The sequence below is a fragment of the Lobosporangium transversale genome (assembly GCF_002105155.1).
Source record: "Lobosporangium transversale strain NRRL 3116 chromosome Unknown BCR41scaffold_13, whole genome shotgun sequence".
NCBI lineage: Eukaryota > Fungi > Mortierellomycota > Mortierellomycetes > Mortierellales > Mortierellaceae > Lobosporangium > Lobosporangium transversale.
Window position 1 is genome coordinate 192,970 of NW_019028991.1, and position 14,667 is coordinate 207,636.

The following is a 14,667-nucleotide window of genomic DNA, read 5'->3' on the forward strand; positions in this document are numbered from 1 at the left end:
TTATGGCCTTGATGCTGCAGATACTCCTTCAAGACCTCCGCTAGCGCCTTCAGCTTCATATGGCTCGAAGCCTTTGCATGACATACCCGATGGATCTGAAACAGCCTATGCCCGTAGGTCTTCCATTCAGAGTTTATCTGATACTGGACATCGTCAGATGCGGGAATCTGCTCATCGTTACAATACCTATCCTTATGACCATCGCCCTTCCTCGTCGTCTCCTCTAGCCTCGGATCAAGATTACAGGTCTTTTCGTTATCAAATGAGACCCATTGATCGTCCGCAATATGACTATTCTCCTCGTGATGAAAACTTAAGGAACCCTTCAGCAGTCCCAGACACGCATGCATCTCAAATCCCCTCAGAAACTCGGCCATACTCTCCTGGGTCGGAGCCTTCACCACCCATTTGGTATCAGCAATATGCGCATGCTGTTCCAAACAAATCTCAGTCTCGGCTCCAACCCCAATCAAGGTCTTCATTTTCTCATGTAGATCCCCACGGCTATGCAGCTACAGCCAGGAGGGAATCGGGATATGCAGCGACAAGACATTTATATCCTCAGCGCGCACTCTCCCCGGAGAATAGACCATCTTCCAGATCTTCCATATCGGCGCCTGGTCCTTCTACACCGACTGCGGAGAGTGATCCGTATGTCTATGGACATTCGGTACAGATGCAACGACCAAGAGCGGCAATTAATACCACTACTGCTGCTGCCAACCATTCTGTCCATCCGTTTGACATTCCGGCGCCAGAGCTAGCTTCGACTCCAACGTCCAAATCTGGGACTAAGCGCCAGCATGGGCAAGATGATCCATTTATCCCAGAAGATGGAGTCAAGGCCAAGCGCAAGCGCGCCAATGCAGAGCAGCTACAAGTTCTCAACGCTGCATTCGAGAAATCATATTTTCCTTCGACTGAGGAACGTCTTCGTTTGTCGAAGCAAACAAAGATGTGCCCACGAACGGTCCAAATCTGGTTCCAAAACAAGCGACAGAGCGTCAAGGCACGGTCAGAAGCTATGGATGCAGCTATGGCGCGCCGCCGCAGCTCACAAGCTGCAGCCTTGGACCGTACGCGTGCAGCCGTGATGGAGGAGCAGTCAAAGAGAAGTAGATCGCAAGATGAGAGCGCTAACGGTCGTTCGTCTCAACACTACCATCACACTCAATCACGCGACCAACAACAGCAACTATATTCTTCACATATGCCCTTACATTCGCAACATCAACCCCCTCATGGACAAAACATGCCACATGCAGGAGAGAAGCGACGCAATTCAGGGCCATTGACTCCTTCCGATGTGATCATGGATACGTTTCATATGCAACTTGATGACCAAGATAATTACTTTTCTCGGAAACGGCGTGCAACAGTTGCACAAATCGAACATAATGGCCATTGAGTTTTTTAAAAGAAAAAAAAAAAAAAAATTCTAGTTTAATAGCCTGGTGTTTTTGTTCCTTTTTAGTTCCCGCAACCCTTTCAATTCTTTCCTCCTTTCCTTTTGTTATGACTAATCTGTGATATGTTCTCCTGTACAGTATTTGACCAAGAAAAGCGCCTCTGTGAATATGACCACCTTCTATACTTCCTTCCTAGTACTTTATCTTTTCTTTAATATATATAATCAATTTAATGCCTAAAAATGAGAAACACGTCGCGTGTAAATTAACGCGCGTAATGTGGCTTATCAGATTGAACCAAAACCAATTTGGGATGGATTCCTGGCTTCTGCATTTTAATTAATGTCGCTATTGCAGATTCCATTGGCTAGACAAACAAATGGAGAATTCTAATCTAGTTGAGCAGGCTGTCGAAGCGCTTGTCAAGCTTATACTATTGCAAGATGGGAAGCACACTAGTGATTACATGGACTTGGACCATGATCTGGATGGAAATAATGTTCAGAGTGGTTATACCTTAAAAGGTATTATGGACCAAGAAGCTAGAATAAATGCTGTACAAGAATATTGCCTCAGGATCTTGGGCAGGTACTAGATAGGCTCAACAGCAAAAACCAACAAGCAAGATTGCCGATACTACATATCAATTTCTTATGAGCTCAGATCTGACCTCTCCATTTGCATATTTATCAATTTCTTTTTTTTTATACACATGTAGTCGTATAGCGCCTTCACTAGTGTCAGACGATGTCCACATCTCGGATCTTATCAAGAAGAAACGTAAGCGAACAGTAGTGAAGGAAGCCCGAAAGCTTAAGCAAAGATGATTGTAGATAACTGGAAAAGTTGCGGAAGAAATTTAAACTCTGACAAACGCCAATCATTGTATGTTAAAAAAAACCCTAGTCATGCGTGAGGACCCGTCGGCAACAAAAGCCATTCGATTCTCGCATCTCTTTACCAAATTATCTGCATGTGTAAGGCCAAGGTCCATGAAAGCTTTGCCTATGGGACATTCGCCGTACAATAGATTGATTATTTCACTCACTTATCTCTTCTCCCTCTTTTTTTTTTTTTTTTTTTTTTTTTTGCCAATCCTGCTCTGTTTTCTTTGTGGATTGTCTAATTAAGTCTGTACTGCATAAAAAATGGTCCATTCTGTATTTTCTCCTCGCCCTCAGTGATCAGACTTCATCTTTCTCATTAGTAGGATCAGGATCAGCCATAGAAAGTCGTTCTGACAATCAACCTCTTTCATATCTTGGACTGCATAATCTGGATACAGCGCATATACGGAATCGAGGGCGCAATAGCGCACAAAAATTGGATACAGTGCATTCCCCGAGACATGAATCTATGCATACTACGCCTATGTCTCCAGCGGATGTCAGGAATGCATTTACAGCTACAGCTCCGGCTTCAGTTTCAGAAAAAGAAGCTAGGTCATCCATGTACACGAACTTGTTGAATGACCGGATTCAGAGATCTGAACTCGAGGTTGAAGAATCTGCGTTACTTCGAGATTTGATATTTGTTTTTCAAGGGATCGACGGCAAGATGATCAAATTTGGCACGGAGTCGGGGACATGCTCAATTGATCCATCCGTAAGTCCTCCCTTTTCTTTTTTCTTTTTTCTTTTTTCTTTTTGCAGTCACTTAGTTGCAGCATTGAGAGTACATAGACCTTATGAGCAGTCTTTTTTTTTTTTTTTTTTTTTTCCTTGTTCCTCTAGATAAATGTATCTAATTCAACTAGAAGTCTTGTTAATCGATTGACCGAGCTGGGATGGTTATACAAAAAGATAAACTCATATGTTCATAACACTTTAAAAGAAGGAACCGCAGGACTAGTCGGCCAGGTAATTAACCTTTTTATTTTTTATTTATTTTATTTATTTTTTGTTGACAAGCTATGGTATAAGGTCAATCAAGTAAAGTTTGACTTTTTTTTTTTTTTTTTTTTTGATTAAAACAGAGTTTTTGTTCTGCACTCCAACATGAACTCGTTGACTACTTTCGGTTGATTGCAGTGTTGGAGGCCCATATTGCCAAGGAAACTGACCATGATATGTCAAAGGGGCTGACTCTTAAGAGACTCCTTGTATGGACTCAGGAATCATTACAACGGCTGCGACTCATGTCAGTGCTGGTAGAGTGTTGTCACGGTATGTTTTCTACTCTTCCACATACTTTAAAGCCTTGTCGCAATAGTCTGCTTTTTTTTTTTTTTTTTTTTTTTTTTGTTTATTTGTCTCTATCAATCAGGCTAACCATATCTGTTAATGATCTGTATCTTTAGACCTTCAAGGGGGAGCCTTAGTATCTATGGTACATGATTATACACAGCACGGAGACCCACTCATCCAGCAGTTTATCCATCATATGCTTGAGCGCATTTCGGCACCTTTTTATGTAATGATGCAAAGATGGATTTATGAGGGCGAGCTAGAGGATCCACGAACAGAGTTTTTTATTGCGCTTGATCCTGAATGCGAGGAAGAAGATATGTGGCAGCGCAAATACTTTATTCGTGAGAAAATGCTGCCTGCGTTCATTGGAATGTCCTTGGCAAAAAAGGTAAATGTTAGCTAGTACCATTTGTTATTAGCCATGGCTCACTCTCGTTTCTGTAGTTATTGACAGAGTTTTTTTTTATTATTTGGACAGATTCTTTCTATCGGGAAATCACTTAATTTCCTAAGGCATATGTGCAATGATGCAGACTGGGTACAGCAACATCATGGCGTGGGAAAAAGTAAGCGACTTTTTTTTTTTTTTTTTTTTTTTTGTGCTATGCACGAGTACGATCTCCTATTTGATGACTTATTTTATAACATTTTTCGCATTGTTTAATTCGTAACACTAAATGGATGGATGACTTGTTTGGACCAGCTCTAAGGTATGGCGACATTGCAGAATTGGAGGGATTCATTGACGCTGCTTATATCGAGACCAGCCAGCGCCTGCTTCATTTATTAGTCACAAAGTTCAAGCTATTGGACCATCTTACGGCGATCAAACGATACATTCTCCTCGGTCAAGGCGATTTTATTCAGCACTTGATGGAGTCACTTGGGTAAACGAGGTGCAAGCCATAAAAAACTAATAACGTGTTCTCGTGTTCTCGTAAACTGCATTCGGGTTTCGCAAACTAATGACGCTATATACTTTTTCGACCTATGCTTCGATTTTTCTCCTTTTTTGACGCGACTATCGTTGAATACGCCAGATCTAATCTTTCGCAGCCTGCGAATACGCTATTTCGGCACAATTTGACTGGAACATTGGAAACAGCTGTTAGGGGCTCGAATGCACAATTCGATGATCCGGACGTTCTGCGCCGCCTTGACGTTCGCTTGTTGGAAATTTCACCGGGAGACAGTGGGTGGGATGTCTTTTCACTTGACTACCATGTGGATTCTCCTATCAACACCATCTTAACGCCAGTAGCCATGCACCAATATCTGAAAATGTTTAATTTCCTGTGGCGTCTCAAAAGGGTCGAGTATGCACTTTCCTCCGCGTGGAGACGCCAGACGACGAGCGCCAGAGCGGTCCGACCTATTCTTGGTAAAAAAAAAAAAAAAAAAAAAAAAAAAAAAAAGTGATAGGCGCGTTATAGAGGATGGGGCAGAGTGGATAGAATTAAATGCGCAGAAGAATGATATGCACAAGTACGATTTCAAATGTACCTGGTCAGGGGTTTGTTGGCCTTTCCATTTTTGATCATTCCGTAATCAATTGCGGTGAAAGAAAAGGGAGCGGAGATTCTTCTGTTGAACAAAAAATGTTGGCGTTATTTAGTCACTCTATCAACTTATAGTGCGCGCATAAACATGCTCGTGTACCTTCGCATTATGTATTCCTAACTCTTTTTTTTTTTTTTTTTTTTTTTTGTATCCATAGAACTCGTACCGGAGCTGCATCGGTGCCGGATTGTGTGTAGTGAAATGATCCATTTCGTCTATCAGCTCCAATACTACATCCTTTTCGAAGTGCTTGAGTGCTCGTGGGATGAACTCGTAAAGACCATTGGGAACAAGACCACGGATCTAGACTCATTGATCGAAGCTCATACCAAGTATCTGCGAGACGTAACCTCCAAGGGCCTTCTGTCCGCTTCTCATGACGTAAACATGATGTCGCGTCTGTTGGAGCTCCTGGCTACGATCCTGGACTACAAGGTTGCTCAAGACAACTTGTACAACTATGCGCTGGCCGAGATTGAGCGTCGAGCACGTTTGGCTCAAGCTGCTGAACGGAGGACGCGCCTCGGTCAATGGGGTCTCACGGATCATGATGAGGCATTGGATAAGATCCCTGAAGATCACTTTAACGAGATTGTACCAGGCTTGTTAAGGACTCTAAATGAGTTTTCAATGCAGTTCAAACGTGGCCTGTCAGAGCTTCTGATTACGCTCTCAGCAGACGGAGATTCAGATCTTCGTTTCTTGAGTGTCCGATTAGACTTTAATGAGTTTTACATGGGAACATTGAATGTTATTGGCCATAGCAATAGAAAGGCCACAACAAATGCAGTAGCAACACCATCAACAGCCCTTGCAGCACTCTCGACTTCTGCTTTAAGGTAGATTGGTCGAGGAAAGCAAGTATATAGTGTAAAATATAAAACTAATACCATAAACTTCCACATACATCTCTTCGTCTACAGCATTACATACGAGCTAATGGGCGTTATCAAAAAAAATCTTTTTACGAGATCAAAAGTATCTGATGCATGGATGGTGCGGCCAATGATTGTCTGGGCTCTAAGAGTTCTATTCATTCACCTTCTTTTTTGTATTTCTATTCACTCCCTTGGCTTTTAAGCTAATGATCTATTGATTCTAAACGATAACACTGTGCAGCATTTGTATTTTATGCAACTCATCTCGCAGCCTTCTAATGAGATAAAAAAATGTGCTGTCTGCGGGTCGGAAAGTCCTTTACGAAAAATCTCTGCCAAACTATACCAGGTGTGGATAAAATAGAAAAAAAAAAAAAAAAAAAAAAAAAAAAGGCGACTAAGTAATGACTGAACAGAAAGAATAAAAGAGAAAAGTAAGTGAGGAGTATAAAAAGGCCTTAGGGATCGGCCATGCCTAACATTCATTGCATCTCTCCATTCTCATTACACTTTCTTTTTGTTCATCACTCCTAAAAGTATTTTGAGATTGCAAAAAAAAAAAAAAAAAAAAAAAAATGAATCAGTCGCGTCGTTTCTTAATTTTAACTCAAAGTCTTTCGTCAAGACATGGTTGTAGACCTGTGGTCTTTTTTACCTCAAGTATTCGATTGATCACAAATCACCAATGGGTCTTTGCTTCGACAGCAAGTATCCCCGTTGCCTCTGCCACCACTGCTTCAACTTCACGCGGCTTCTCAGTTTACTCTCAGACTTCAAATTCGAAGCAATCAAGCAGCAACAATTGCAATCACAACAACAATATGATCGAATCTCTATTGTCGCAGAACCTGTATGATACCGACTCAAGGGGTAAGCGGCCTTATGAGAGCGGACAAGAACCTGGGCCTCTGCATGGCATCCGAGTATTAGATTTGACGCGCGTCCTTGGTAAGCCTTCCTAGGAAAGGATGTTTTTCAAACACGTCCTCAAAAAAAAAAAAAAAAAAAAACAGAGTATTTCACACGGTATGACCATTTATGCCTCTTGCCTTCCCTTCTGCTACAATAGCTGGTCCATATTGTACACAGCTCCTTGGCGACCTCGGGTATGAAAAAAAAAAAAAAAAAAAAAAAATACAGGCAGTGTCAAATAATGGAATATTTACATCATCTCATGACAATCCTTTTTCCTTGGTCGCTTTGTCACCTTACTGCATTGGCTGGGCTTAGAGCTGAAGTGATCAAAGTCGAGAATCCGAATGGCGGAGATGATACCCGCGCATGGGGACCACCTTTTGCTAAGAACTTTGATGGAACTGAGACTGAGAGTGCATACTTTCTGAGCGTAAATCGAAACAAGAAATCGATCACAGTCAACATCCGATCAGGAGCAGGTCGCCAACTAATATATGATCTCGTCAAGAAAGCGGATGTCTTCATCGAAAACTATATACCTGGCAAGCTTGCAGACATGGGGTTAGGTTACAGCGATCTGAGTGCTCTGAATCCTAGATTAGTCTATGCATCCATTACTGGTAAACTGTCCCAACATATAATAAGAAACATTATGAGCCTATTGACCTGTTTTTAACTTGCCTTCTCTAATATAAATATATATATATTACCGTATCACTGTAGGGTATGGACAGACTGGACCTTACTCCAGTAGGCCCGGCTATGATGTGATGATTGAAGCTGAGGCTGGATTAATGTTTATTACAGGTGAAGAGCATGGCCCTCCAGTCAAGGTTGGAGTAGCTGTTACTGGTAATAAAATATCTTATTGTCTCTACAATGGAAGCCCGGATATTTTGGAGCATAACTACAACCTTGAGCTAACATGGTCTTTTTCACTGCTTATTTTACCCTTTTTTTTTTTTTACACATTCTTCAGATCTCACTACGGGACTTTATGCACATGCCAGTATTTTGGCAGCCCTTTTCGCTCGAAACCGCACCGGCCGTGGTCAACACGTCGATTGCTCGTTACTCGAGTCTCAAGTGGCAACTCTAGCTAACATCGGAAGCTCTTACCTGATTGCTGGCAAGGAGGCGAAGCGAATGGGTACAGCACACCCTTCGATTGTGCCATATCAGGTCCTTCAAACCCGCGACTCTCATATTATGATCGGTGCTGGCAATGATGGTCAGTTTCGCACCCTCTGTAAGGTCTTGCAATTAGATACACTCGCAGATAATCCACGCTACAAGACCAACCGCGACCGAGTAAGCAACCGAGATGAACTAATCCAAATTCTCACGAACCGTTTGAAATCCGAAAACAAATCGTTCTGGATGAAAGCATTGGAGGGTCGAGGTGTGCCATTTGCGCCGATCAACAACATTGCAGACACGTTTGCTCACCCTCAAGTCCTGGCACGAGGCATGGTCCAAGAGGTTGAGCACCCTAAAGCAGGCAAGATCAAATTGTGTGGTCCGCCAGTCAAATATTCGGACACAAAGCCAACGATCAGGACCCCTGCTCCATTGTTGGGAGAGCATACAGATGAGGTACTGGCGGATATTCTAGGCTATGATGAAAGCACAATCCTAGACTTGAAGCAGAAGAACGCTGTATAAACCAAAAAAATAAAAAATAAAAAATAAAAAATAAAAAATAAAAAGCGTCATTTAGACCATCCAATTAAAAGCATACAGAACTTACCTTGCACTTGCATCTGGAAAATATAACGAAGGAATGTTTACCAAGTGGTGGAGTACCAAGGCATAGAATAGCTTATTTGGTCTTTTCTCGTCAGAAGGAATCATTAAGATTTTGGAATTACTTGTCCTCAGAATAGTGTTTTACATGAGACTATGATAGCGGCACAAAAGCCTTTGCTCGCCGATGTTGGACTGCCTCAGCTACAACTTCAATCTTTTGGGATACTATGCGCTAAAGGTCCGCAGCACTTTACCCAATCAAACAATCCCACACCGCAGCCAAGGATCGTATTCTTTGTTGGCTGTGAACTAGCTTTAATGAAGCCAATGCGTCTATGATTGTTTACAACACTCGTTGTTTTTTTTTTTTTCTTTTTCAGATGAAAGGCGGACAAACCAGTAGAAGCTAGAAGTCTGAAGATGACATTTTTACAGACTATACAATAGTGAGTGGTAGATATTTGGATACAAGTGCGTCAATGAGTCAAGAAGGTGGCTACACCATGACCAACATATCAGTGCTAATTAAAGCAAAATAGGCATCGAAAAGAGCCTAAAGTGCTGAGAGAGACTGATGAAGGAGAGCCAACGTTCAATGCATTATTCCATGATGTAAAAAAATAAAAAAAATAAAGGAAAGAAAAGAAAAACGAGCTTCATCTTCTATTTTCTACCCTTGACTAGAGCGTCAGCTATATCTTTTGCAGCTATATGCTTGTATCACTCATACAAAATCAGCCGCTTGTCGTTTATAAAAAGACATGAAGGATTGGGTCCTCTGACATACATGTTAGCATCACAAGATGAGGAAATTTACTCAGAGCCAGCAAGATAGCTCAAGGAGGCCCAGTCCTCGAATAAGCTCCCTCAAAACACCTGCCATTTGGTAACTATAGCACAAACAAACATTGACGTTAAACCTTATTTGGTTTCTAATATTTAACCACAAGATTGTTTTTTTTTTTTTTTTTTTTTTTTTTGATGCAGAAATGCGTGAAAGGGCGCTGACCAGCAGCTAACCCTCATAAGATTGTTTTATTTCTTTTTCTTTTTCTTTTTTTTTTTTTTTTTTCATTAGGAGTATGGGTGGTGGGAGAGGAGGAAAGATACTTTTAAATAATAGGAGGCACCTTCGATGAAGAAAAGCACTTTTTCTAAATCAAGAAGTAAAAGGAGAGGTATGGTATGTGAGGCTTTTTTTTTTTTTTTACTTGCTCTTGGGAACAGTAATGGTGATGGACTTGCGCTTCGCGAATTCAGATCTCTTGTCAGAACCACCGAAAGGATACTCGGGGATATAGAGAGAGGATTTGCCGTAGTTGGCAATCAGAGGAGCAACACCCTTGAGCTTGCCACCGTTCTTGCCACCGGTAACTGTGATATCAGCGCAGTTGGAATAAAGTTCACGGTTACCGATGGCATTGTTCCACAACCACATGAAGGTAGCCTTGCCGTTGGGAGCATCCTTAGGAATTGGGACCGAGACAGAGTAAGGAGCGCCACCTTTGACACCTTTGAGGCAGTCACGGAACATTGTCCTAAGCACAATCCAGGTTTTACCGTTATCGTATGAAAGGGCCCATTGGCAATGTCCACCTCCATGGGAAGCACCGACAGAGTAAGTGGTCTTCAAGTTGGAACCAGCCCGCACCTTCGTACGGATAGCCGAAGGGACTTTCTGCTTGCAAAGAGGAGCGTCCTTGCGGCTGTGGACGCCAATGGGGGAGTTGATATTGTAATCAATTGACTGGCCCTTGGCAAGAGCCGAACGACAGGCAGGGTTTCCGCGGGTGCAGGGGTACCGCATGCTGGCGTGAGCCTCGGTAGAAGGAGCGACTGAGAGGACAGCTAAGAAAGCAACTGCCGCAGCAAGGATAGAACTCTTGAACATCATTTTAGAGAAGGAGCGTGAAGAAATTATTGATGGAAAGAAGAGAAGGAGGATATGACCTTTGAAATGAAAATAGTTGGTTGCGATAACCGAAAGTGAGGGGTTTGTCTTGAGTGTTGACTGCAAAAAAAAAAAAAAAAAAAAAGGAAGAAAGGAAGACGAAAAAAAGAGTGAAGTTTTTATATACTTCAAAGAAGAACGTTCCTGACCGGAAGTTTTTTTTTAAGTTTCACATAATAAACTAAAAACTAGAGGGTACTGTTCACTTGTCAAAGAATGGAGAGCGAACCAGTTGTATGGCCATAAAAATTAAAGGTCGTGAGGTTGCAAAGTTGCTCACTGATTGCTCATTTATTATCTTCGGAATGGGGTCAACTCTAAACAAAAATCAAATACAGTGGAATCTCGATAATTGTACACTTTTGTACAATTTTCGAATTTGCTATATTTCTCGGTTATTGATTGGCTAAGAAGCCCACAATTCATGAAAAACTATTCTAAAAATCCTCTGCTACTTTTTTTTAAAAGAGTAAGGCTCTTAGCCAACCAATGGCCTAGAAATATATCAAATTTGAAATTTGTACAAAAGTGTACAATTATCGAGATTCCACTGTACAGTTCTCTCGCTCACTTCTTAAAAAAAATGAACTCGATCAGATTCAGTATTCATTACAAGCAACATATCCAGAGGGCACGGGGAAAACCAAGCATTTCACGTAAGAAAGCTTTATTATCTTCATATTGCATTTCTAGCAGAGTTCTAGCGGGAAGGGGCAAGCTCACTCATCATTTTCATTTTCATTCTTTTCCCTATTATACAGTTAATATGTTAATTTGCCTTTGCCCTCATTTTTAATTATTTGTGTGTTCTTCTGCAGGACGAACGTTACTCAGAGAAAAGTAAACAAAAAGGCATAAACAAGCCCCGTCGAATCTTCATGTGTACTAAATGGTGACGCCAATTGGTGTTTGCATGCATTTCCCTCATTAACTCTGATATAAAATTTAATATTTCAATGGGTTGTCACTCTTTGTAATGTAGATAGACATCGCGACTCTGCTTGTTCTCGCTAATATTGCCAACAACTTAGGTCCTAATGCCTACTTTTGTTGAAATGGCTTTAATAACATTATTCAAGAAAAACCGCCTAGCCAGAATTAAATGATGGAGCTCCTTTATAATTAATATATGTTTACATATTAACCTCCTCTTTCTTTTCAATCATCTTCCTTTTTTTTTTCACCGTTTACCACTGCCACATATAAAACAGATCACAAAATTGAGATTCAGGAGTCATACTTTTAACGGAGCAAAGGCGTTTCTACTCATGGAGTTGTTGAACTCCTCAAGATATTCCATGCCACTGCCTCCATCGAGAGAACAAAGAGAATGTGCGAGAAAGCATAGACAGTCGTCTCAGGAAGGCCATTGTTGGAATAGTCGATTGCCGCAAGATGAACACGAAAGGAAGTACCCTCAAAATCACTTGAGGCTACTATTAAGCCGGTAAACTGTCCTCACTGCTGGTCCGTATCACCACATTCCGATATTGCATGAGTGGATAAGGATTGGTTGGCAAAAGGTTATCAAAAGACCAGTAATTAAGAAAAACATCATATCAAAGACCGATTGCGATTCGTAAAGAAGCACGAGGAATGGACGGGGAACGACAGTTAAATGGCCCAATAGGTGTAAGCCTAACAAGATCTGCCTGATGACCTTCAATATATCTGGAATAAACTACCAGAAAGGATGACAATGTGCTCAGCTCAAGGGACAGTTGACTTTGGTCGTGAGAGCACCTCCGAGTGATGGTCTGTGTCACGGCAGGGGCCTGTTTATATTACCTTGGTTGGTGGCACAACTGTATATCAAGATGTTACAGGGAAACCTGCAGCTGTTTACTGAAGAATGGGGCGTGGCAAAAGAATGACTCGTATTTCAGCAAGATAATAATCCTAGGCTAAGCGCACTGCAAGGTAGCTACAGTTTATCTAGAGCTGATCGATATGGCGGAGGGTGAAGGGATACTGCTGTATTAGTCAGCACAACATCCACATCTCAATTTATTTGAGCAAATGTAGCCATATCTCAAGGGACATTTCGATAAGTGTATTTCAAACACATCTTAGGAGCTTTAAGAGGCTTTGGGGGAGAATGTCAGCGTGGGTGGTACAAGATTATCGAATTGGCTGTGCCAAGCTAGACATACAATCGAACGGCGACCAAAGGCTAGCGTTTTTTTTGGAAATTAACCAAGTGGCTTTTCTTGACAATGTTATGAAACTATTGCGATCAGAGTATATTATCAAGACATAAACGAGATCAAATGGAGTCATGGCATAAATATATTTATCAGAATATTTGGCCAGTCTTGGGCGCCAGTGCAAATGTGTCTCAAAAATAAATTACAAAATGTGTAACAAGGGGTAATTTGTCTGTGTTACATGATGAGCATGAACACATTTTTTCCGCCAGGAATTTAAGTTTCTCATGAAGCAGCATAACTACTGTGGAGCAGGACATTAAGAGTAGAGTCCTTGCCAGAAACTCATCGACAAACATACTTTTAAAATACTGTCTTTGAATCAAAAACGATGATTGAATTGATTTGGTAGCTGGTTATCTGAAATGGAGGATATTTATCCAGTTTAGTAACCTTGAAAACCCATTTGTCGACAACTTTCTGGTTCAGCATGGTGCCGCTAGATCCTGAAAAGATGGTTTGACTGAATGCATGTCTCAATTGCCTTGGGGAATAGTCACTCACCCAATCACATCTTCCGAGTTCCCGATTAACTTGCTTAACTTCAATATAGTCTATTAATCACATGAGTTGTTTTTCGTAAGCTACCTTCCTTTTACGTATCCTATAACTCATTTTAGAAAGAAAAAAAAAAAAGGCCTTTCATTATATATATATGTATATTTATTTGTAAGAAGCATGATTAGCAGTACAACTATCCAACATGACTTGAAGAAACACAGAGTGTTGCAATAAAATATATTTCAATCGCAGTCACCACAATATAGCCTGTAGCCAAAGTGACCAGGACTGGAGTGTCCCTTTTTATTTCTATATAAAACTAAATCCTACAAGCCATGCTGTAAATCATTACAGTTAGCTACTGTGCTCTTACTTTCAATACTTTGGATGATATAAAGGCTCTTCCAGGGATTGGGAAGGCCATGTCTATCTCCTTTCCGCATGGTTTTTCATTCCATCGTTGGCGTAAAAATATTCCCAAAAATGGATAAGGCCCTTTAACTTTCATTATCCCGTTGATGACGTAGAGAGCCTTTTTCATTAGATTCTAGTATACCATTCAGAAACGCGCCAGGGGCGTTCTTTCACCTGTTAGTATCTATACAAAATGAAAGCGCGTAGTAAAAAAAGTCTTGTACTTTTTTTTATTTTTTTATTTATTTATTAGCAAACATGTGGAGAAATTATGCGTGGTGCTTTTTTACGTCAGATGATCGTGTTTTTTTTTTTTTTTTGTTTTTTTTTTTTTGAGATCGTGCTTGATAGCTCATATCAAATCTTAACTTTTTGATAAAGAGGATTGCTCTTCGAGAACATTCCCTGTGGAACAATAATTTGACAAAGAACAAGATATAACAGGAGCATAATTAAGATAGGTAGAAGAGGAGGCCATTTTTTGTGATGTAAGCGAGGGAAAACAGGTATAGGACAAGCATATACACAATGACATACATTTGAGTTGCCTATACTTTATACTGTGTTCATCTTGGTAGATTTAAAGCCAGTTTTTTAACAGCCATGTGAAAAAAAGATCATCCCCGTGCGGTTTTTAGTGTGCATGTTCATGTAGATCATCCTTCCCCTGAAGATTGAGCAGAAACAGTTTTTTTTTTTTTTTTTTTGTAATGCAGGGTTGCAGCAAAGTATGCAGTCAGTGTGAGAAAATTTAATACTCTTCCACCGAGAAATGCAAACCAAACAGGAAATAAATACTACAGGCGGCCACGGAAGCGCGTCAACCTAGAATTACAACAGCAACAACCGACTATAAACAACAACAACAAAAAAAGCGGAAAATATCACCGTATA

General features: G+C 40.9%; 4 protein-coding genes across 4 annotated transcripts; 3 read left to right on the forward strand and 1 right to left on the reverse strand.

Annotated features, from left to right (window-relative positions):
* Window positions 1-838: 838 nt before the first annotated feature.
* Window positions 839-1,024, forward strand: BCR41DRAFT_294555 (Homeodomain-like protein; the record flags this gene model as incomplete). The annotated part of the gene is made up of 1 exon (XM_022020403.1): window positions 839-1,024. A coding segment is annotated over one exon (186 nt), but the record flags the coding sequence as incomplete, so codon positions are not given.
* Window positions 1,025-1,759: 735 nt separating this feature from the next.
* BCR41DRAFT_351095 (Spc98 family-domain-containing protein) lies at window positions 1,760-6,080 on the forward strand. Its single transcript, XM_022023734.1, is given in 12 exon segments — window positions 1,760-1,997; window positions 2,128-2,189; window positions 2,316-2,386; window positions 2,541-3,014; window positions 3,143-3,268; window positions 3,385-3,574; window positions 3,709-3,986; window positions 4,077-4,164; window positions 4,302-4,483; window positions 4,494-4,497; window positions 4,638-4,979; window positions 5,316-6,080. 12 exon segments carry the CDS (start codon window positions 1,789-1,791, stop codon window positions 5,999-6,001), a joined length of 2,712 nt encoding a protein of 903 aa, XP_021882525.1. The 5' UTR covers window positions 1,760-1,788; the 3' UTR covers window positions 6,002-6,080.
* Window positions 6,081-6,589: 509 nt separating this feature from the next.
* Window positions 6,590-8,622, forward strand: BCR41DRAFT_351096 (CoA-transferase family III domain-containing protein). Its single transcript, XM_022023735.1, has 5 exons — window positions 6,590-6,984; window positions 7,106-7,142; window positions 7,267-7,571; window positions 7,675-7,803; window positions 7,931-8,622. Exons 1-5 carry the CDS (start codon window positions 6,612-6,614, stop codon window positions 8,614-8,616), a joined length of 1,530 nt encoding a protein of 509 aa, XP_021882526.1. The 5' UTR covers window positions 6,590-6,611; the 3' UTR covers window positions 8,617-8,622.
* A 1,249-nt stretch (window positions 8,623-9,871) lies between these two features.
* Window positions 9,872-10,705, reverse strand: BCR41DRAFT_351098 (hypothetical protein). The gene has a single exon (XM_022023736.1). The coding sequence runs from the start codon at window positions 10,592-10,594 to the stop codon at window positions 9,908-9,910; it is 687 nt and encodes a 228-aa protein (XP_021882527.1). The 5' UTR covers window positions 10,595-10,705; the 3' UTR covers window positions 9,872-9,907.
* Window positions 10,706-14,667: the final 3,962 nt, after the last annotated feature.